The sequence below is a fragment of the Apostichopus japonicus genome, chromosome 19, assembly GCF_037975245.1.
Source record: "Apostichopus japonicus isolate 1M-3 chromosome 19, ASM3797524v1, whole genome shotgun sequence".
NCBI classification, from domain to species: domain Eukaryota; kingdom Metazoa; phylum Echinodermata; class Holothuroidea; order Aspidochirotida; family Stichopodidae; genus Apostichopus; species Apostichopus japonicus.
In genome coordinates this window covers 6,432,076-6,456,160 of record NC_092579.1, presented here as the reverse complement: position 1 = coordinate 6,456,160, position 24,085 = coordinate 6,432,076, and the positions used below count along the sequence as shown (strand labels likewise).

The window sequence follows — 24,085 nt, the reverse complement described above, 5'->3', positions numbered from 1 at the left end:
GGGTAAATTTTCAGCAACAATGATTGATTGATACTGCTCATGTTAGCTAGGAATTTTAATCTTTTCATAATGGTATATAGCAGGTCTATGCATCAAGTTATTATTAATGAGTTTTTCTTCAGTGTTTTCATGCAATCTTGTTTGTTCACTTTTAATATTTAAAAACTGAAAGCATGCCTGTGTTATACCTGTATTTTGTTTAATTATCAAGCTGTTATCGTTATATACTTTGTCTTCTAACCCAACCCTTTATTGCAAAGGCTCTCATACACCTAATTCATAAGGTTCTTCTTGAAGTTCGTAAGGTTCTTCTTAAAGCTCATAAAGTTCTTCTTGAAGTTCATAAGGTTCTTCATGAGGTTCTTCTTGAAATCATAAGGTTCTTCCTGAAGTTCATAAGGTTCTTCTTGAGGTTCATAAGGTTCTTCATGAGATTCCTCTTGGAATCATAAGGTTCTTCTTGAAGTTCATTAGGTTCTTCATGAGGTTTTTCTAGAAGTCCATAAGGTTCTTCATAAGGTTTTTCTTGAAGTTCATAAGGTTTTATTGGAGTTCATAAGGTTCTTCTTTAAGTCCGTAAGGTTCTTCTTGAAGCTCATAAAGTTCTTATTGAAGTTAATAAGGTTCTTCATGGGGTTCTTCTTGAAGTTCATTAGGTTCTTTATAAGATCTTCCGGAAGTGTGTAAGGTTCTTCATAAGGTCTTCTGGAAGTTCATAAGGTTCTTCTTGAAGTTCATAAGATTCTTCATAAGGTTCTTCTGGAAGTTCATTAGGTTCTTTATAAGGTCTTCTTGAAGTGTGTAAGGTTCTTCATAAGGTCTTCTGGAAGTTCATAAGGTTCCTCTTGAAGTTCATAAGATTCTTCATGAGGTTCTTCTTGAAGTTCATTAGGTTCTTCATAAGGTCTTTTTGAAGTGTGTAAGGTTCTTCATAAGGTTCTTCTTGAAGTAATTCTCGTTTATTACGGCTTCTTCAAACTTCTTGCTTGTTTTGTCTTTAGTGATGTCATTTTTTATGTCACCTGATGATAACTTTGTGGACTCCACTGGTTATTCATCTTTTACTGAACATACACCCCACCATTGTTAAACATTGAATGGTAGGCTAGTGACTATAATGGTCATAGTCACTGTAGCTTTATTTGTGTTTACCATGAAAAATAAAGAAGATTACAATTGAGAACATTTTCTTCTTTTTTTGCTTGAATGTAACCTATTTTGTCTGGCTAAACCTTCAGCTACTCACAGCTTTTCTTGGGGACTCTTATCCTTTTCTTGTTGATTTATCCTTAAAACCTGATACATTTGGAATGCTTTCTTAGCTGCCAAAGGTCTCCGAACAGAGAATTTGTATCAAAATGTACCTTGTTTGTTGAAATATTCTTTTCCTCTGTTGATATATGATTGACAAGTTCTATCGAAAAGCAAAGGCATGCTTAGTTGAATTGCCCCGAAGATATCGACCATTCTGCTGTTGCCAGATACATTTACTAAATGCCACAATAAAATTAGAAATAATCCTGTCTTCGCAATACAAAATGCTATGAGGATGACATTTTCGAGAAAAAAGATTCAGAATATTTTCAGCAACTTTGTTTAGCAATTAAATTCAGCCACCAGAAATCCTTTAACGGGTAATCAACATCTCAACCATCTGGCAGATGTGCTCAATTTCTATTTCTATGGGATGTTTGTTATCCTTGTCGGAGGCAAAATCAAGCTATATGCTATGGTGATTGCGTGCGTGTGTGTGTGTGTGAAACTTGCTTGTAACCACGGTAACTCAAAAAGTTAATGGTGGATTAACTTCATACTTGGTATGTGGATCCGTCTTATTGAGTACAAGGGTCCTATCATTTTCTGTGAAGGTCAATGGTCATTTTGGGTCAACAGAGGTCTGAAAAAAAAGCCTGAAAACGGCTTTGTGTACACGATAACTCAAAACGTACATCTTTGCTGAACTTCATTCATGGTATGCAGATCCAGCTTGGTGAGTGCAATAATCCCTATTGAAATTGGTAGAGGTCAAAGGTCACACGGGGTCAACTGGCAGCAAAGTCTGAAAACCACATGATAACTCCAAAATTAAGCTACACAAAATGTGTTAATTCTCTAATGCCATGATTTTCTTTGGTGAACATAGGTTGGTCAAATTCAGTTCAGTTTAGTTCTGTGAAGGGGCTCTATAGGTCTTCAACGAAACATACCTAGCACCCACTGCAGGTAATGATATCGGCTTCAAAGTTCATACTCATGCTTTTAAACGTGCACTTAAACATCCTATAAAGGTTTCTCCCTCTGAGCTTCAAGGGGTCAACAGTCTCTCGAATGGTGAAACACTTGGCAATTTATTCAGAAATGTCTCACAATATCTCACAATAAATGTCATGTAACTCTGAACAACTATTTAAAGGGATTTGCTAGCTCAAAGTTGGTAAAATGTGTCAATTTGTCACATATGAGGACTGTTCTCTCTGGATACTGAAATATTTTGGTGAAATTCTATACTGTAAAATCCTTACGAGTGAATGACATGGTTGCTGCCCATGAAGTATTTCTTCAAATCTTTGCCGGTTCTCACTTAATTCTTGGACAAATTTAACTCACTTCCTTTACATTAGTTAGATATGGTTGCATTAGTTTGAATTTTGAGCAACTTACAAGGAATCACAAAGCTAAGTGGCTTTCTGGTTGTTAACAAAAATGTCATAACTCAGTAGACACGTTATACACAAAATAGTGAGGCATTTGTTTCTGATAGTTTTTTAAACTTCCTCCAATCATAATAGGCCGTATCCACTCAAAATCTATAATGCCCGCCTCTGAACCATATAATTCCATTCATTTCTCTTACTCATTAAACCCAATCCGGCCTCGTCCTAACACACAAGAAAGAGGATCGAAACGTCAGGCCCACTTACTTCTACACATTCTCTTACACAGGCTATTTAGGTCTGGCACCACAATTAATGGTTCCATTGACTTACACACTAAACTCGTCACTCTGAAGACCTGCCAAAGCATCGATAGAAGTTTTCAAGTGGTATATCCTACCCACCACACGATAGCTGAGATCTTGGCCTAACATGGCACTTGCAAACTTCCATATCATGACAATTTAGATTTTGAGCTAGAAGAGGAGCAAGTTTAGCATACTGAACCCCACCCTTCCATCTGCTCGCCCGGAGTAATATCAACATTAAACCAAAGATTTTCTAAAATGAGTTATATCACCTTCAATCCTCCCTATTTGCACACCATCTGTACTTTAAATTATGCTATTCCATATAAAGGCAGAACAAACGATGACAGTAACTGATAACATGCTTAAACAAGCTTTGCCTTAGGTACTTTTACCTCTTTTCTCTGACAATGGTTAACCTTTCGAGCAAATGAACACTACTCTTATTGTGGTGCGGTACCTTTAGTGGATAAGCAGTTTGCTAACAGTTTCTGTTTTATTTTGACACAAGAAAAGCTAAAAGCAAAAGCTTATAGAGCCCTCTATTCACTGAACCGAATCATTCCGTCACCATGGCCACCACTTGCAGCGTCTCTCCTTTCAGTCGCATCTATTGTTTGTTCAAAAAAATCAATTTCCATCACAATAGGTTTGATTTGACTGTAGCAGGGCGATGGAAAAGAGAAGTTCTAAGAGAGGGTATCGTTAAATGGAAGCAAGATCATTATTTACATAGAACAGGCTGTATAGCGTCATTCAAGCTGTATTTTAATAACACGGTAGCAGTGCATCATTTGAGAAATGCATAGATTTTGTAACGTGTTAAAAGCCACTAACTAAACTACTATAGGCTTACGTCACTGGTTATTTTATGATAACCTAAGGCAACCAGAAGAAAAGATTTTACATATATCGGCCGGATAAGTCGGTTTTGCTTATAGAAAGTTTTCGTTCGGAGGAAAGAATTTAGCCTAATGATGAAAGTTATCAGCTGGTAACAATTTTTCATTCATTACATGTGAATTTCAGAGGAAAGTGGATCCTGTTCGATATTACCGACAACATTTTCCAGCAACCCACCTTCACGGTCTTTTATGCAACATAAAATGAAGACCAATTTGGGATTTCTACTATTTTCGCAAATCATATTCATATCATTTAATTTCGTCCATCCACAAGGTAAGTGGGTTAAATATTTAATATTTTGCACGGTAGCTTTATAAGTTTATACAGGCAGTCACTTACTACACTGAAAAGTAAAAGTATATTTTGCGTCCAAACAGGGTGTATTGTAAAGCATATATAAGTAATACAAGCAACAGATTGTTAACAATGGCTGCGCTTATCTAATATTTGAGGAAAATATAAAAGGTCAAGTATATCAGAATTTTTTTTCAAAAAGAGACTTTCATAAATGGACAGATTTATATTTTTAGTTTCTGAGGGAGATCAGTCGTTTGTCGTTTTCAAGCGGCAGTTATGATGTAGGCTACGGTTTAACTACGTGAAAGTAGAACAGTTAAAGGGCATTGTTAAAACACACAAATTCCTGCTGCCTATTCGTTCAAAAAAACGGCTATTTCACTTCATATCTCAAGAGGGTAATCTTTTTTTACACAGTGGCGTAGCCAGCGGGGTGGGGGCAAGGAGAAGAGTGCCCCTACACAGACATTTTTGGGTACGCGATGGGCGACGATGAAAAATCAGAAGGAGCAAATATATATATATATATATATATATATATATATATATATATATATATATATATATATATATATAAATGTTGGGGGAGGGTAGACTTCTAAAGAGAATGTAATGAAAAGTCACCTCATGAATACGTGCGCACGCAGTACTTTTTCGTTTTAGTATTTCCACAAAATTGAAGTACACGAATGTATTTTTAAAAAATGGAATTGATAGCATCATTTTGCATCTAAGCCCTTTTCGAAAAACAAAATTTTCAAAAGGGACAACCCCTTCCCCAAGACGGCCATACACGGACTATATGATCCATAGAAATTTGCCCCCCCCCCCCTCCTCACACCAGAATCCTGGCTACGCACCTGTTTGACAACAAGATAATTCGTAATAATATGTATACCCAATATATGTGGTAGAATGATAGAATAACAACAACACAAGAAATAACCAGACATACCTGAAGCATATTAATTATTCACGAATGTAACTAGAAGTAAAGTCAATAATGCATTTTATTAACGAATATGAAAATGTGTTGAATGCCTTCAAAAAATGTTCTGTTGTTAATATGAATATAAAAGAACACGTTTTTGGCAAGTTATTAGAATTTAAAACACATTGTAGATGAACATTCAAAGTTATAGCTCTGCTCTGAGGGGGTGACGTACTTATCAACGTTAAAGGAGCATTCCAAGCAGACATTAAGTATATTTTAAAGCTGAAGATCTTGAATGAAATAGCTTAGGTTGAGGCAGAACTAACAACATTCAAAGGTTTCTCCTTTCTTGGACTATGATATATGAAAACTAAGTTACTGCCTATATATAGAGTAGTCCTTTGAAACCAAGTTATATGGTTAGAATTTATAATGATAATATGGATATTTTATTCTTCTTTTTACAAACATATAAAGAAAGGATACACGTGTAGTCTAAAAGAAAATATAATTAGACAAACTGAGCAGAGAAATAAGACTAATGAACTGATAAATATGGAGTAATGTGTTAGAAAATATATTGGAATTTTCGATCCCCCTGGGAACTTCGTCAGCAATACTTAGCAGTGGAATGAAAAAGCACAAAATGTTAACAAAACGAAAGTATAACGTTAAATAACAAATTATACTTCCGATATATCTTTCAACAAACTATGATCGTAAATCTAAACATTTACATATGTACGTCCATAGGCGTAGGAGGCGGGGAGGGGGGCTGGGGGCTGTAGCCTCCCGCCACCGGGCAATATGCTGAGAATTTTTCGGGCACCTACTGAAAGAATAATAATTTGCAGCGTGTTTTTCAACTTTTTTGGTGAAAATTCGGGCAATATGCTGAGAATTTTTCGGGCACCTACTGAAAGAATAATAATTTGCAATGTGTTTTCAATGGTTAAACTTATATAATTATGATCGTTATTGTTGTAACGACTTTCCCCAATAATTCTAACCAATATGGAAGGGTAATAACACGGAAAATGATGGTATGTTATTGGCATGTGATGTTATAACCGATGCATGCCTATATGATATGCACATTAAGATGTTAAACGCGCGCGCGCGAAGAGCGCGAAAAATTTTGGTTGTATTTTTCGGGCAAGTTGTTACAGCCCCCCCCCCCCAAAATCAAATTAGGCTCCTACGCCTATGTGTACGTCTGTTCCTGGTGACTCATTATTTAAAAAAAAATAACTATGTTAATTTGTACATAAATCGGCATCCAATCATCATATTTAGTTAACGTACACATATGTTACACATATTGTCATAACATTTACTACAGAGTGTTTATTATAATACTCCCACAAACTTTCATCAAAAGCGATGACATAGATGTATTGAAAGGGGGCAATGGCATTGATCCATTGAAAGGGGGCAAGGCAGCGAATCTGTAAACATTTGCTGGACCCCTTAATTATTACATGGACTTTCTGTCTGCACGGACATTCCAAGAAAATGATTAGAACGGTTATTTGAAAGGATGATCGATGAAAATAAGTAGATGATGTTAGGTGTGGTCTTAACAGCCCAAAGAATCGATACACTTGAATGAGTGAATCATATAGCCTAGCTTGTGTAATTTGCATTGCAGAGAGTACTGTTAAACTCGATTGTAGGTAAACACTGAACGCATGTAGATTACATATCGCATTATTAGATGTATTAAGTTATTACGGTACAGTTCTATATGGTTACCATGTGTATGTCTATTTATGCATTTATTATTATTATTATCATTATTATTATTATTATTATTATTATTATTATTATTATTATTTTTCTTTGGTCGACGTCGTCCGATGTATAAGCATTATAGTTAATAGTAATGGTACAATCTTTTCTAAAAAATATTCGAAATATTCTTTTATTCTCTAACTTAACACCACCAATGGGTTTTACTTTGTTCGCTTCTCGGCCTCCTTGGCTAAGATCATGTGCAGTATATCTAGATTTAACTTTTTAAGGGAATCGTGATACACATCTGACGATAATCATACAATCACAGTCTCGATGCAAGAGGAAGTGGGGTTCAAAGTGTATCGGTAGTTTGGTCGTTATGTTATGTATACTTTGCAATTAGGCATTAAGATAGGCCAATATCTTATTAAAAGAAAACAAAATGAAGGTTAAAACACGAATTGGATAGCTAAGAAGTGAGAAACTAAAATCCATGTACGAATGGAATGTCTGTCAAACCCCTATAAAACGATTAAAATAGTATGTTTATAATGTGGCACCTCGGTCAGAAATAAAACCCGAAGTTGAGTCGCTAACACTTTCCTCAGCACATTTCTGATTCACTTTCAAGATGTATAGTCACAAAAGGATCAACCATCACCAGTATATTGCTTTTTTACAAACATATAGATATATATATATATATATATATATAAATGACGAAAAAAGGGAAATTGGAGAATTTATTTCTCTAGTGGCTCGGTATATCATACGACAAAATGGTTTGCTCTGACGTGATGTTTATATAATGACATACCCCCCCCCCCCTCATCAAGAAAAGAAGAAGTTTTTCTTAAGCAGTTTAGGAAACTAGTTCATTAAAAGGAGCTTAAGTACACGTTTAAAGATGGTGAGTAGGTTTGCTCCTCATTTAAATAATATTGACGCACAACAATTTAAGACAACTTAACATTTTTAACTAAAAATTTATAACACTTGAAGACACATATAATTTATCTTATTGTGAAGCTCAATATTTTGTGTATTTTGTGTTAACTTTATTAGGTCAGTTAGTCGTCTTAGGGTTCCCCTTACCATGTTCGTTATCGATTCCCTTACAATTTCTATCATTAAGAGTTAAGTTACCTTGTCAATGCATTTGCAGTTCGTGATGGCGTAGTGTACTTTACAGTGAGATAAAGAATGTTCTCTGTATTGGTTCCAACAACATCCAACAATTTTCATAAAACTCGTAATAGCTTAAATCTGATCTGGCTGTACTCTTTATTTCATAAGTCTGTCAAATAATAGTTTGCACTAACATACGTCATTTGAATGCATTTTCTTTGACTATATAATCAAGTCTTTTCAGTGTACTAATATAATATGAATCTTTAGGCTAGGTTGTTAGGGAACTCCCTTCATTCAATATACTTAATCCTTAGTACATCTCGATTCAACATATCGTCATAGCAACCTTTATTGATTGACTGACTGTTCAAATAAAAACTCCATCGACTTTAGTGACAAAATTTTCATCATTTTGCTCGGCGCGCCGTAAAACATCATCCCGAATACAGCTCACGTACATCATTATTAAAACATTTAACGCTTGGGTGGGATATTGGCGTGCTATACTCAGTGACGCAGTCCACAAGTGCATGTACAAGTGTATATTGTTATAGTTACTTCCAATACACTGATCCTTGTTCAAATGGACTATTTATAGTTAATTAATTATACTATATATATATAAATGTACGTACTGCATGTCACTAACGCATATCCCTATGTGTCCATAATTAATGCCGTAATGAACTTTTACAACTACAGAAGCTTTTTCTGCTGTATTTTGTTAGGAATATTTACATATGTACAGTGGGTGGGGTCGTGGGATTATATACATATAGTCATGTTTATGGTGAGGTGTTTACAGCAATAGAAATAAAATAACATGATAAATGGTCAACTGTCCCGAGAAAATGGAGAAAATTTATCTGTCTATCCATCTGTCCATCTGTCTGTCCGTCTGTCTGTCTGTCCGTCTGTCTGTCTGTCTGTCTGTCTATCTGTCTATCTGTCTATCTATCTATCTATCTATCTATCTATCTATCTGTCTGTCTGTCTGTCTGTCTGTCTGTCTGTCTGTCTGTCTGTCTGTCTGTCTGTCTGTCTGTCTGTCTGTCTGTCTAGCTAGCTAGCTAGCTAGCTAGCTAGCTGTGTGTGCGTTTATATATAGATACATATATTGTGTGTGCGTTTATATATAGATACATATATTATATAAATATAGATATATAGATAAAGATATATATGTGTGTGTGTTTATAATATATATTATACATATATATATATATATATATATATATATATATATATATATATATATATAGATATATCTCTTTTTCTATATAGATATTCTCCCCTTTTTGGGGGCATACACAGTTTACTGAAAACACGGTGAAACTTTTCATCCTCCCTTACCGCACCCCCCCCCCCTTATTCCTCCATCCCGCATTCACCCAACGGCCAGTAATACTTTAGAAGGTTCAGCAATAGGATCATAATTAAGGGAATATTTACATTACTACCTAATGCTCTGTGATAATTGGCTTTATGCCATTGTCGAAGCCACAATTGAGGGTCTGGGTGAACAAGCCATCCCTTCTGATTCCGGAGCCCTGTGCTATCTTGAATCTTCGTTGTTCGAAGTTCCCATCGACCTAGTCACAAAAAAGGGAACAGATTTGACTTCTTTAGAAATTGAAGGTCCATAACTTCTCAGTGCTAAATGTATATATGCATTAATTATAAATAATAAAAACATCTAACAAGCTGATTACAATCATGCAATGAAATATATTTATTTTATTCTATTTATTTCGGACAGTTTGTAACAGTAACCCTTGTCGAAACTTTGCGCAATGTGTCGAGGAAGAGCGGGGCTATCTTTGCCGATGCCAATACGGATGGATGGACACTAACTGTAATGTCGAGACAGGTACGTTAGTTGTATGATTATCCGAAATGCATATATCTCTGCACTGACGTATAAGTGAGAACCTGGGTAATACTGGTATTAGCCATTTAAATTTGGACATAACAAATTTTCAACGTATGCAGTACTTACAGAGTGTGAAGGCAAATGAAAGTATATCATTTCGGATCGGGAGATGGGATTCGAAGGTGCCACCATGCTGTATATTACATTTTCATTGACATTACATTAAGTGTTAGAAATGTTTTGATCAAAAACCCTAAAGGCCGAGTCTGCAATTTAGAGCACCGAAGGTGTAATGATACTCGAGTCCAATATTTTATGTATTGGATAGACTTGTTTATTGGTTCTTTATGGCGTTAATTCAGGTTTCTTGCCCGAGAACTTTTCGGGTGCATGTAACTATATCATATCACAACAGGAGGAACATCGTCAGTTGGGATATACGCAATCGCAGTTAATGTCATCTATAACCACGCAATGATTTATACAACACTTATGTTGGTAATTAGGCAGAAATTTGCATTATTCGGCCGTTAAAGTTTTGTCGCCAAGCAAGTCGAAAATACCCCCCCCCCCTTCCCAAAGGGAGTCATTTAAGCCAACCTATTTGGCATTTTAAATCCCAATATATCAACAAAAGTCACAAAACGTACTTGATTAGCGTTACATAGATTGTAATTGGCGGGCCATGACAATCTCCGCAAACGAGGCAATCTACGAGATAACGCAGATACAGAGGGGTAGCAGACGATCCAATCCAAAGTTCTAATGCTTCTGAAGTTAAAGACCAAAGCGCCAACATAGTTACTGGACATCAGAAATGGTGAAATATTCTCATTGTTGCATTATGGATAGGTTGTTTGTACTTTTACCAATAGTGATGCTCGGAATGTTGGTATTATTTGTAACAACAGCGTTGCATACCTAGGCTTACTGCAAGCTACAGTATGTTATATTCCGTGCTACGCTTGTCAAATAGGCCTAACACTAACAAGGTTACTAATATGTAGGGCCTGCGAAGAATATGTCAGTCCTAGAAGTAAAGGTCTAGCTAGGTGCGGATCCTGGAGAAGGGGAGGGGGTATAGTAGTAGTTTGGCTGTAAGAGCAACTTTGCGTATAGACGTAATTCATGGCCTAATTATGTCTCAACTAGGATGCATCCTTTAATTTTAACAGGGGTAGTAGGGGTACTAGTTATGGACGAATTCTAAATTTTTGGATGGAAAAGAATCAGTCCCTATGTGGGAGTAGGCAACAATCATCCCAGGCTCACACCCCCTCCTTTTGAAAATTCTGGTTCCGCCACTATGGGTTATATTAATTATGAGGCTGAGCTTGTGTCAGTTGACCCGACAGCTAATTAATGTACATTTGTAGTGGCCGTGCCGGTTCCATGCACCAAAGTAACACTTTCAGGTATGTAAGATTTTGATCTCTTTGATTGGTGAAACTCTCAGTCAATCAGGGAAAATATACATCTTCTTGAAAAAACAAAAGGATAGCAATGCCGATAATGAACAAAAGGAAGGTAATGCCAATATTGTAACATTTCTTGTAATTGCAAAGTTTCCATCAAAGTCAGCAAGGTAATCAAAACAATAAAAAAAAAGCCGAGACCAACTAGCATAGGCCCTAAAGCTGCTTTAAATGGGTGCACGCACGCTGAAAGCTTCTTAAGATAGGGCGCATTTAAAACCACGTGAAGTCTCCACTAAGAAACTACTTCTTTTTAATTCCGTCAGGGCAAAGCTGTGGTAGCAACTACCATGAAAACTCGGGTGTTATACGGTCCCCCAATTATCCAAACAACTATGAGTCAAGGTCAACCTGTATCTACTTGATACGGGTAGCAAATGCCCAAAAGATAGAGTTTACTCTTGATGCATTTGATATCGAGATAGACAAGGACTTTTTTGAGTATGGTAGCGGTGGATTAGCCGACTACAACATAGCCCAGGGACAGTATACTGGCAGTACAAATCCAGGAACATTCTCTGTGATCGATAACGAGGCATGGATTCTCTTCACCACCGATATTAATAACCAACTGCCTGGCTGGAGTCTAAGCTACAGATCTGGTAAGTCCTTTTCTTGTCAAATGAAACACTTTTCTTGATGAAAGATGTTATTATACAGACATGTAATTCCAACTCTTAAGACAGAAGTCATTGCAAAATGAGAAGTCAAAAGGTTTTCTTATTTAAAGCAAACTTTGGTCTAAATCTCTGTTCAACATAGATGTAATGTGCTGAGAATATGCTGTCGGCTTCCTTTGAGCTTTTTGCCCCCTTAATTCCTAAAGTTTCCTAGAATTTTTCCCTTGCATTTAACCTCTTTACTATATGGGATGGGGAATAAATAATTTTGATAACAATTAAAGTGATTAGAAGAACTAATAGTATCGATCAGTCAGATATTATGAACTTTGGCAGAGGACCAAAAAAAAAGCACACTTTATCTTTTATGAATCCAGTTAACTGCTTTTCATTAGCACTGTTTTTATGTAGGTGCTGTTGTAAACAATTTCCCCTAGATTCTTATTCTGTAAATAAATTTGTAGTACATTTTAGACAACGTATTTTTGTTGTTGTCTAATCCAGTCTAAAAAGAAACCATTGTGACAGAGGTTTATTAATTTCCAGCCATTATGACCTAATAATACTTGCAATTCTTTCATTTCTTGTAGATCTTGATGCTTGTGTCAGTGTTCCTTGCCTGAATGGTGGAACCTGCATAGATGGAGAATTCACATTTACTTGCAACTGTGTAGCAGGATGGGAAGGAGACCAATGTGAAACTGGTAAATGAATGATTCGTTTGACTCATTGACTTATCAGAAACCAATTGATGGGGTCTGAGAGGGTAGGGGACGGGTCAGAGGTTGGTGGCCTGGGAAGGGTGGGTGTCTTGTATCATCATCAGAGTGTTTTACGGTAGGCTATTTGAGATGCTGAAATGTCATATCTTTAAAATCTGTCATTATTTTGCCAGCAAAATAGTGCACAGCTTTCCAAGTCATATAAAACCAACAAATTTGTACAGTAGTGTTTTATCACATTAATTTTACATGTTGGAAAGATATATTGGGATGCAAACTTCCCAGCAACCTAGGTCTGGATGGCTTAAATACTTTTCTCCTTTTTTCTCCCCCCCCCCCCATGTACCCAGATATTAATGAATGCGGCTCTAACCCTTGTTTGAACGGAGCAACTTGTCTCAACGGACTCAACAGTTTCACATGTAATTGTGTACCTGGATGGAGGGGACAACGCTGTGATATCGGTAAGAGAAATATATATGTTGAATTTATTTTTCATTTTTTAATCTCTTACTTTCAAAACTTTTCTGAGACTATGAATGGCATTTGTAGTTCAAGTGCATCGTTTTATGTATACCTGTGAGCACATTCAGTGAGGAAATATATCAAAATGTTTTCACTGGTTGCATGACCATACTCAAAATTCCCCCTTACAAGTAGCATTTCCTCTCTGTTCTGTATTGTGTATAAATTAGCATAGTTTGTGTACAGGCGCCTAGCCAAGGGGTGGGGGGAGCTTAGATACAACTTACAAGGCATGGGAAGTGCCATTTCCAGCGATCTGGGAGGCATTTTCAGCCAAAATTTTCTTGTACGCATAGCACCAACTCATGGTGCAACGCTTAGATAGTTTTCAATGCAGAATCTACGGCTCTGATAGTTTGCCTACAGGTTCGTCCCTCCCTTTGCAAATTCCTGGCTACGCGCCTGTTTGTGTAGGTTCGTGCTTCTCACCCATTCCTCTCAGATTCCCCACCTGGGTGAAAAAGTGTTTCCTCATTCCCACCTCCACAAATGTTTTCTACATAAACGTACCATGTAATGTTTCAATCACTATTTTTCACATGCTATTATGATGAACATTACAATTCCTTGGTTAGAATATCTGTTACAGCACTGAATGCTAGATAGGAAGAAGTCCATTCGCCCCAATTCCCACTTTTCAATTCACCCCAAGACTTTTCAATTCCCCCCTGGTGGTCCGCATGGACTCCGGTTGAGAAGCACTGGTATAGGTGTTTGTATTCAAGTCTGAGCAATTTCAGGTCCATCACGATTGGAACATTTATATTACCCTCCAAGAAACCCCTATAAATTAGACCAACAGAGTACTAGAATTAGGAATAGGCATACAAAAATAGTAGGCAGAGTCTTTCAGCTGATGGAGGCAGTTGGCCAAAACGACAATAGGAGACTAAATATAATAGATTAGCTAGCTTGACTTAAGCCATTGGGCTGCCCCAGACGTGGCACCACCCTTCCCTGGGATAACCCCTTCTAAACTAGGACCCATAAATTAGCATATGGATTACCCCATATTGTTTGGCTTTTACAAACACATTTCATTGAACCAATCTGTCCTGTGAAATGGCTACAACTCGAACGTACTTCTAAACCCTCTACTCCTTCTACTGTGCACCTTCATATAGGCCTACATACTATGCTTGGGTATTTATTAGATAAATTGGTACATTCATGGAATATCATAGCTGTCTAAATGAGTGATAAATCTAATCCCTGAGTTCTTGCAGTGTTCTTCAGGTTTTTGTCCATATAATTTACAAATATTTCACATCCATTCCATGGTCACTGTTTTAATTATTTATTTTTTCTTAAATCTTTACAATGTTACTTCTATCTTTCACCTTTGTTATTTGCTTTTCTTTTTTTTAAAATGATACTATATGTTATTTTGATTGATTTTTTCTTTGGTTTTCCAGAAATCTCAGAGTGCAGCAGTAACCCATGTCTCAATGGGGGCACTTGTAATGACTTAATCAATGGATTTACTTGCCAATGTCCACCAGGGTACCAGGGTACTCTTTGTCAAACTGGTGAGCTGAAAGAAAACACAGAAATTGCACATTTACTATGAAGATTTTCAACAAAGTTTTTAAGTAGCTTACATGGTTTTATTTCGGTTTAGAAACTGCATTCACATGTCTTCATTATGAAAAAATGTAAAAAGTTTGTAAAAAATGCATTCCCAACATGTTTTGGTTGCTCCATAAATGATAGGATCTATCTTGTGGCAATTTTTCTTATTACTACTCTCACCGGTAAGATGTATAGTACCTCTTGCACAACAGATGCCTAATTAAAGAGTGTCTAGCTTTACCTTAGTAAACTTGCCGACTGTGTCAGATTAATAGCTCAATCAACCTAGCTGTGTGAGCGATTTGTCGAATATGCAAAAAGAAAAGAGACCCTATTGGTGGAACAATCGATTCAAGTGATGAAGGAAGTTATGTTGCATATATGCGACGATCTGTTCTGTCGCCTGGATGAAAACCTTTAGAAACTCTCAAAAGGCTGTTAGACGGTAGCAGTCCCTTATCCTCTTCATAGGGGTGTTGTTGTAAGCATTGTCAATTTATTGGGACTACTTAGATAGGGAAGTGTGTTGAACATAGGAGAGAGGTAGGTTTAACAGGCAATTCTTGGACTATGAATTCATTCAAGTTTATAATTATTTATTATTCTATTTTATTCTCTCTTTTATTATTCGCTTTTCTACAGACATCAATGAGTGTAACAGTAATCCGTGTCGGAATGGAGGCTTCTGTGTGGATGGAGTGGCATTGTTTTCTTGTAATTGCTTTAATGGCTGGACAGGGATAGTATGTAACGAAGGTAGGTACCAAACAGTGACCTCTCATTTCAATTTACCAGACACTGACAGAATGTTGCATAAAAAAACCACCAAACTTCTCCTGAATTTTTTCCCATCACTGTCTGAGCTTATCAACTGAAGGCGCGATCCCTGGTCAGACGGTAAGAAAGGTACCGTGGGTTCTGCCCGGCACCTCCAAGCAAAATAGTGGTAACATCGGGGTCACCACCAAATGAGGCGAGAGTACAATCAAAATTGTAATCCCGAGATCCACTGGTTCTAATCATGTTCTAGCTAAACATTTCATGTTTTTATTTTTTGTTGCTTCTTTGAAATTTTTATTTGATGTTTTAATGGGTAAAGAATGAAAATATAGCCTGATTATTCATGAGTCGTGTATCATTTATGTCAATTTATGTCAATTTCCAAACTCGACAGCTTTCTGAACAGTTCTGTTTGCTTTCTTTCTTGCTCTTGCATATTCATTAGATGTAAATGAGTGTGGCAGTGACCCATGTCTCAATGGAGCTACTTGTGTCAACGATCAGAACAGATTTAACTGCCTCTGCACAGAGGGTTTCGTGGGATCAGTTTGTGACATAAGTAAGTCTCGGTTTACATCTGTATGGGTTTGAATAAATATTCTGATTATGATTTGATAACTAAGGTAGCATCTGAAAGAAGATTTTGAACCAAGGAAACGAAATTTTCCCACTTTCCAATTTGCATGAACTTAATTTAAAATAGTAAAAGTTTTCATGAAAAAGGTGTCTGTCCGGAATCTTAAAGTTTTTTGGATAAATATTTGCTACTTAACCATTCATGTGATACAATTAATAATCTAAAAGGATGCCCTGGCTTGACCAATTGTAATCTTAGATTTTAATTTTTGGTAAAAATCATATCAGCCAAATGTAACCAAAAACTGCTATGACAAAATAACTATATTTAAAGCAAATTTGTCTGTTTCTGAGCCTCAGTTGGAGAGTCTCATTTCTATTGGTGCTCTTAGGTGTTTACAAGTGAGGGATGACATCTCAAATATGAAGTTTAATTTGTCCTACCGTTATTCTTGTTAAGATCCCAATTTCATCTGTATTTGCCTATGCCAGAACAGTCATATTACCATAGCAACATAGTAGATAGTCAATAACAGTATTTAAATTTCAGTTGCAGTTTACGGTTTCTCTTCACAGATGTGCAAATAGGAAAGCTTAAAATGGAAATATAAAACACGTCAACAAAATTCATATCTTAACGTCCTGTCATGTCAATATTTTTTCATGTCTTTCTTTTGATAAGTGAAATTTAACAATCAATTAAACTTGATTTGCCTTCTTTTTTATTTATTGTTTTCAGATGTGAATGAGTGTAGCAGTAACCCTTGTCAGAATTCTGCCATTTGTGTTGATGGAGTCAATGGATATACATGCCAGTGCCAGGCTGGTTGGGAAGGTGTCAACTGTCAATTAGGTATGTAACTTATACATTGTTACACATTGTATTTTTGCTTGCTTAAATCATTATTCATTTTCAGGTTAATTTTCAAGTTCATATGTGAATTAATCTTATACATGTTCTTGTAAATGGGCTCTCTAATTGTTGTAAACTACATATTTTCACAAAATGAATAAATGACTTTTTACTAAATTGTGGTCATTTTATCATCGTTACTATTCTCGCTTTGAGCTTAACCCAATGGCTATCCATTCTTGGGTCGACAATTTTCTTCTGTCAGTAATTCTTATCTTTGTTCTTCAAAATATTTCTCCGGTTGTTGTACCGAATATTTTCACTTCTATTGAAATACATTAAACTTTATGATGGCCATTTTATTGTTGTTACTATTCTCTGTATAATTTGTCATACAAGCTTCCAAGATGTCATGTGATCTTCAGACACAGTTTTTTTTGCTGGGGGGATAAGCTGAAATATCTATTGACCCCCATGCACCCTCATGCCCACCCATTTTCCAGCCCCACCTCTACCTCTTGGTACTACCTTCTACCCCTGAGCTTCCACCTCTTTTCTTCACATGTTTAATAGTTTCTTGAAATTTTATGTCTTCTGTTCTTTCCCTTTGATGTCAGATGTCAACGAATGTTTAAGCTCCCCTTGTGGGAATGGAGCAACCTGTAATAACAGGGAGAACGCTTATGAATGCCAGTGTGCTTTAGGGTGGCAAGGTGTTAACTGTCTTGATGGTAAGTATACAACATGTACTGTGAAAGTTTTTGCCCTTTTGACAAATGCTTTAAAACTAGATTGTTGCAGTCAACAGGGCTCAAAAATAGTCTGGCAACCTGCCAAGCGCTGTCCGCCAGAGAGGTAGCTAAGCAATGCCAGGGAGAGTAAAAATAATCGGGCTCAGTCTGATGCTAATAACAGCTCTAGACAGTTTCTGCAAAAGTCATTTTCTAAAGGATGTTCATGCTGTGAGGTCAAGTTACAATGTAATCACACCGAGAAGATAGTTTGTCCCAATAAAAAGCAACTTTTCATTTCAATACAGTTTTAATGTTAAATGTGTGATATTGGCGACTGCCTTATATAAAAAAAAAAACATGTTTAGGTTCAAATAATACATTCAATTCTGTTGAGATGGATTTGGGCCTGATAATATGATAAATACATTTATTAAAAGTCCAAATGGTCACTGATTTAAGATGAGATGATTTTTAAAAATTGGACAACTGCAGTGAAAAATGATTAAAATGCAGTGAAAATTTAAAGAAAAAAATAATTAGTGAAATGGGTTAAATGGATTCTTGTGAAGAGATTATTGCTGCTTTAACAATCCATGTATATAATACATTGTCTGCTTTCATGACCTTTGTTTCTTTAATAGATTACAATGAGTGTGCTAGCAATCCCTGTTACAACGGCGCAACGTGCAGTAACTTCCAGAACTTCTTCAACTGCACCTGTCCAATGGGTTGGACTGGTGATTTATGTGCAGTAGGTAAGAACTGTGATTACATAGCTTCCTTACTTACCTGTTTCCTCACCACATAAGCAATTTTGCTCGTCTTTGCCCGGAAGGACTTGGTAAGCTTTTAAGTACTTTATGCACAGTTTAATAACCTGTCACTTTCGGTTGCCATCTGTCAACATTGGTAGAAGTTCAAATCTTTGCCCTGTGATTGTCATGAACATATAAAAGACATATATGAGACACATGCATAAATATATATATATATATATATATGAGCGGAATATATGTTCTGAGTTGTCTGATGATCGCTCAACGCTAAAACTCTGAGTTACAACTACTAGTGTTCCACTAGTCTCAACATATATATATATATATATATACTTAAATATATATTTATAGGAGATATATGGGACAGTATAATAATATTATTTTAAATCCATTCAACAGATTTTAATGAGTGTGACTCTACACCCTGTGCTAATGGAGGTAACTGTATCAATGGGCGAAATAATTACCAGTGCAACTGCTTGCCTGGTTGGGAGGGAGAGCAGTGTACCATTAATATCAATGAATGCATCAGTAATCCATGTCTGAATGGAGCCAGCTGTGTGGATGAGGTCAATCAGTTTACATGCGACTGTCAGCCAGGATGGACCGGTACAGTTTGTTCCATAGGTAAGATTCAGTGAACATGGTAATATTATACTATAACACCAGTTTATTCAAATTTATTTTACCTCTTTTGGAATGGTAGGAACCAATTTATTATCAGAGTAGATCTGACACACTTTGCTACATAGGTAAGATGCTAGTACACTGCACTTGATATTGAATTTTGTATCAGTGATATGATATCTTCAATTTACCTCTTGTGGAATGGTAGGAACCAATTTATTATCAGAGTATGGACTGACACATTTGCTCCATAGGTAAGATGCTAGAACAATGCATTTGATAATTGCTTATAGCAATGTTATCATTTTTTTTACCTCTTGTGGAATGGTAGGGGTCGATTTATAATCAGCAAGAATGCACTGCCTTTATATAGTTTCAATAGTTCAAACAATTATCAGGAGTTCTGAACAATACACATGGCTGGAAATCCTATAGAATTTTTTTTTTCTATTATTGAATAACCCTGGTGCCCATTGTTTGAAAGGAATTGATGTTGGTTTTGGGCTGCCAATGCTCCTACATCATCCCAATCCACTTATAATCTTATATAAGCACAAGCTTGGATAGGCCAGGGGCGTATCCAGGGGGGGCGCAACAGGCACGCGCCCCCCTATTAGCCGTCACCAAAAAAAAAAGTTTAGCCAAAAAAAAAAAATTGATGACGACCTTTATGTGAGATGTCGGTGCTCGCTCAACCCCCCTCCCCCCCTCCCGTATGCTTTATTTTTTGTTTGCCAAAAAAAAGGTTCTGGCGAAGTTCGGCGGCATAATAGTTTTAGAAACATAGATGGTAATTGTGTTTGTATTATCACTATAAACATAAGTGACATGCCAGCCATACTAAATTGTGCATTTTGTGTCTATTTTTACTGGAAATGTTGCTTTATTATTAAGGTCGAAAAATGGATCACATATGGCACCATTTTGCATTTCAGCCCTTCTTCGAAAGCAAAAATTGTCCACCCCTCCCCTTAGACCCATCCCCCAGGACGGCGATCATTCATGCGTGACGCCCCCCCTAGTGGAAAATCCTGGATACGCCCCTGATAGGCTTCCATTAAGGGCAGTAGTTTTTGATTCACAAGGTTTTTTTTTTAATTTATGTGCATCACTCCCCTTCAATCTACCCCACCCCTAGTCACTCTAAATATTCAGATTGTAGAGAATCAAATCTCTACGGTTGGTTTCAAAGAGGCACGATGTAAACTAGCCTTAAGCCAGCGATCTAAGTTTTCCATCACAAAGCGATTTCGAACGCGCTAGTGTTGAAGGATAATTTGTCGCGAGTTGCCATCAAGCGAGAAGAATTGAAAAGGATACCGCTGCCAAGAATGTATTTTGGAGGAATGGTCAGTAAGGGGTAAGTGTTAGAAATGACCATTGTACACCATCGAAACCATCACCATTGCACGACTAACACCTGCCAAAAATAACCATGGGAACTGTAATAGAAATGATATTCTTTAATATTTCTTCAAAAATTCTCTTTCAATTTTATACAGCCTTCTTTCTAAACCTTAATATTTCTCCATCTCAAATGTTGTATATTTTTCCCCCTTTTCTTTATGATTGTTTTCACTTATTCCGTACAACTATTGACTACTGTGTGGAAATTCCTTGTGGAAATCCTTGTGGAAATCCTTGTGGAAATCCTTGTGGAAATTGACTACTGTGTGGAAATTCCTTGTGGAAATTGTGGAAATCCTTGTGGAAATCCTTGTGGAAATCCTTGTGGAAATTGACTACTGTGTGGAAATTCCTTGTGAAACTACTGTGTGGATACTTCCTTAGGCTGCTTTGGTCTGATATCAAACAATATTTCTACATTAATGTGATTCTTGCAATCATAGCTGGCATTAGCATTACTTGACCGCACGATTGGTACTTGACCGATCGTGAAATATGGATATGACAGTTATTTTAAGTGTACTATTATCATTTGATATGGCTGTCGAAGCCTTCAAATATTTCAATTTTAAGCTTTAAAGAGACAAATGTGGTACATTATATTACAGCTTCAACACATGTTAAGTATACTGATATCTTGTTTTATTTAAAGTAACATAAAAAATTATCACCATCTCATTTTCCCTGAACGTAAACAGTTATTTATTAAAAACTGAACATGTGAAACACATTTAGAAATATCATACTAACTTCAACACATTTTACTAACATTTATTCATTTATGTACTCATGTATATTCATGTTACATTTATCCCTTTACTTGTAATTGCACATTTTATTGTTTACATCTAAACATTGCTCTTACTATTTAAATAGCTGAAACTTTGTAGAATCAGTTTAAAATTTGCTTCTGTGGGCAACTTGAATGAACACTGTGTTAAATGAGGTTGCACTGTAATCAATATATACTCATAATGCTAGTCTCATTGATATTAATGACAAATATTAGGTTTCCATGGTGACAGATATCAGGATGCATTATCAATGTTTTTTTTCATGGTCGATTATCTTCGTTTGTACCATTTTTTTGCTTTCTAATTAATTTTTATAAATTACTTTGTGCAAGTCTTTGCTTTATAACAAAATAATTTGGAATCAGTTTGCTCAAAATTTTGAAAGTAATTACCGAAACATAATTCTCTTCAATTGACCTCAACTTTTTTTTCCCCACTATTGACAAACCATCAGTTTTGGAATAATAAAAACGTTTCTCAGCATATTTCACTAATTCATTCACAGATATAGACGAGTGTGCTAGCTTCCCGTGTCGAAACCAGGGAACCTGCATAAACCTGACTGGAGGTTTTAATTGTATATGTCTACCTGGATTTGAAGGAGAGACCTGTTTTCAAAGTAAGTTCAGATCATTTCTTGATATACTTAATATTCTCTGAGTATAGTACACTGATTTGACAAAGGGTTAAAACAGATCTATAGCCAAACAAGCTAACAGTCAAGTCAAAGGAATGTTATGTACCAAAGAAATATATTTAAAGGCATTGAAGACTCGCCCCACGTGCCGCTCTCTGAAAAAGTTAACTTTCCGTTGTTTGCAAGTGAAGTTTTCTTCTTGTTGCTACAAAATGCAGACAGTAATGAAACGTTATACCTTGTTATCTTTTATCTAGACCTGAGATGTCCATCGCTGCTATGTACACTGTGTTGTGGGTATTGACCTTAGCTGTATGTATTGACTGTACACATAGTGTCTAATTACCGACGGTAGCTAGCTGTGTGTGTATTTTCTGGGATCGATGGTGGTGTCTAACACTTCTGTTACACCTCATTCGAAACTAGGTCAGATTACCGGCATGAGACGTTTTTTTGTGTCCGAGTCTTCACATCCTTTAAGTCGGACAATATGAATGGCCGTCCCGCGTAAACGGCCTGTTTTCAAGGCGATTTATATACAGTCCTCTATTTTCCTTCTAAAAACAAAAAACAAATTAGTGATGGTAGCTGTATTCATCATAATTCATATCTATTTTTTTTCCTCTCCAAAATTCCTTCTTATTTTTTAGATACTGATGAGTGTGCTAGTAACCCTTGTGTCAATGGCCAATGTCTGGACAACATCAACAGGTACCAATGTAATTGTGATGCAGGGTATTTTGGAGGCATATGTGACCAAGGTAAGCAATTTGGACTTTTTTTTCTTAACATTTTTTTAAAACATAATTATTACAAAATATTTTTCTTCCTTAAACCCTTCAACCTAAAATACTGGTTTAAGATTAGCAAAGTTAGATAAATGACCTTCTTTATAAATAAACAGTTTTTGTAATTTGATTTCCAAATGTTTCCATTTTATTCACAGAACTCAATGAATGTCTTTCATTTCCTTGTTTCAACGGAGGCGTCTGCACGGATCGCATTAATGGCTTTTCGTGTGTCTGTCCCCCTGGATGGTCAGGAACCCAGTGCAGACAAGGTAATAACTAATAAACATATTTTGTAATGTTTCCATAATTTTTTTAATTGTAGAAGATACCAAAATTTTGGAGGCTGACGAGTGGTTAAAATATGCTGCCTTTCAAGTTTTCTTTAAAAGATTGACCCTTGAAAGAATTGATGAGATGTATTCAACCTTCAGAAAATTATGCTTTATCTTGATGTTTTCGCAGTTTAAGGTTTCGTTTTCGTAGAACATTTAATTTTTTTTAAATTCTTGTATCAAGTGTTTTAAATTTGGTTACATTCTTTGAACCATCTTGCATACTACCAAACTTTTGAAATGTGTTATTGACTGAGAATTCATTGAGTTATCTGTCCATCTTGGTGGAAATGGAACAATGAGTGGAATGGAACAATAAACAAAGTTATTGAGATGAGCTATCATTATGTGTATTATGGTTACTTTTAATAGCACATGTTTGCATATTAAATTCAACCATAATATAGTATAAAAAGTAGTCATATTCAAACTTTATTGTTTTTCGGTTTTGCCGGTTTTGTTATTTATGACAAAATTCTTTTCCCATGTACAGATATTAATGAATGCAACAGCAATCCCTGCGTGAACCATGTCAGATGCATAAATAGAATCGCTTCTTTTGAATGTGATTGCCTGCCCGGATACGAGGGAATAACCTGCAGTGCCGGTAGGTAGCATACTTGCATCAGATTTCACCCTTAAAGGTATGCTGTATTGGCCCCTAATATGCTAGATATTCAAATATGGTCACCTTTGGTCAAAATCCTTAATCTGTTTTTATTACAACCTTCTAGGAAATGTTTCTCACTGGGACATTCAGTCATCTTGTGTGTTCCTTAAAAATGTTTGAGAACAATTTGGAGTGTAAAGACCCCCAGGAAAGCACTTTTTGAAAACTTCTAGCAATTATAGTGTGCTATAATTTGGGGCCTATACTGACTACGTTTAAAGTCCTCGGACCTTGTAACCCCTCTGATAGGGTGACTTCAGGCCAAGACTTAATTGATAGTCTGTAAATCGTTAAGAAACCACCGCTGTCAGTCCAGGTTGTATTTTTAATACCACGTTTAACCTTTCAGAAATG

General features: G+C 36.2%; 1 protein-coding gene across 1 annotated transcript in view; it reads left to right on the top strand.

Annotated features, from left to right (window-relative positions):
- LOC139959749 (uncharacterized) overlaps window positions 1-24,085 on the top strand; it is a 150,099-nt gene that overhangs the window by 75,015 nt on the left and 50,999 nt on the right. Inside the window, exons 59-74 of the mRNA XM_071957583.1 lie at window positions 3,992-4,141; window positions 9,727-9,837; window positions 11,582-11,917; window positions 12,526-12,639; window positions 13,008-13,121; window positions 14,598-14,711; window positions 15,397-15,510; window positions 15,980-16,093; window positions 16,850-16,963; window positions 17,581-17,694; window positions 18,339-18,452; window positions 18,873-19,100; window positions 21,807-21,920; window positions 22,589-22,699; window positions 22,885-22,998; window positions 23,555-23,668. Coding sequence (XP_071813684.1) covers window positions 3,992-4,141; window positions 9,727-9,837; window positions 11,582-11,917; window positions 12,526-12,639; window positions 13,008-13,121; window positions 14,598-14,711; window positions 15,397-15,510; window positions 15,980-16,093; window positions 16,850-16,963; window positions 17,581-17,694; window positions 18,339-18,452; window positions 18,873-19,100; window positions 21,807-21,920; window positions 22,589-22,699; window positions 22,885-22,998; window positions 23,555-23,668 — 2,190 coding nt within the window. The remainder of the gene's footprint in view (window positions 1-3,991; window positions 4,142-9,726; window positions 9,838-11,581; window positions 11,918-12,525; window positions 12,640-13,007; window positions 13,122-14,597; window positions 14,712-15,396; window positions 15,511-15,979; window positions 16,094-16,849; window positions 16,964-17,580; window positions 17,695-18,338; window positions 18,453-18,872; window positions 19,101-21,806; window positions 21,921-22,588; window positions 22,700-22,884; window positions 22,999-23,554; window positions 23,669-24,085) is intronic.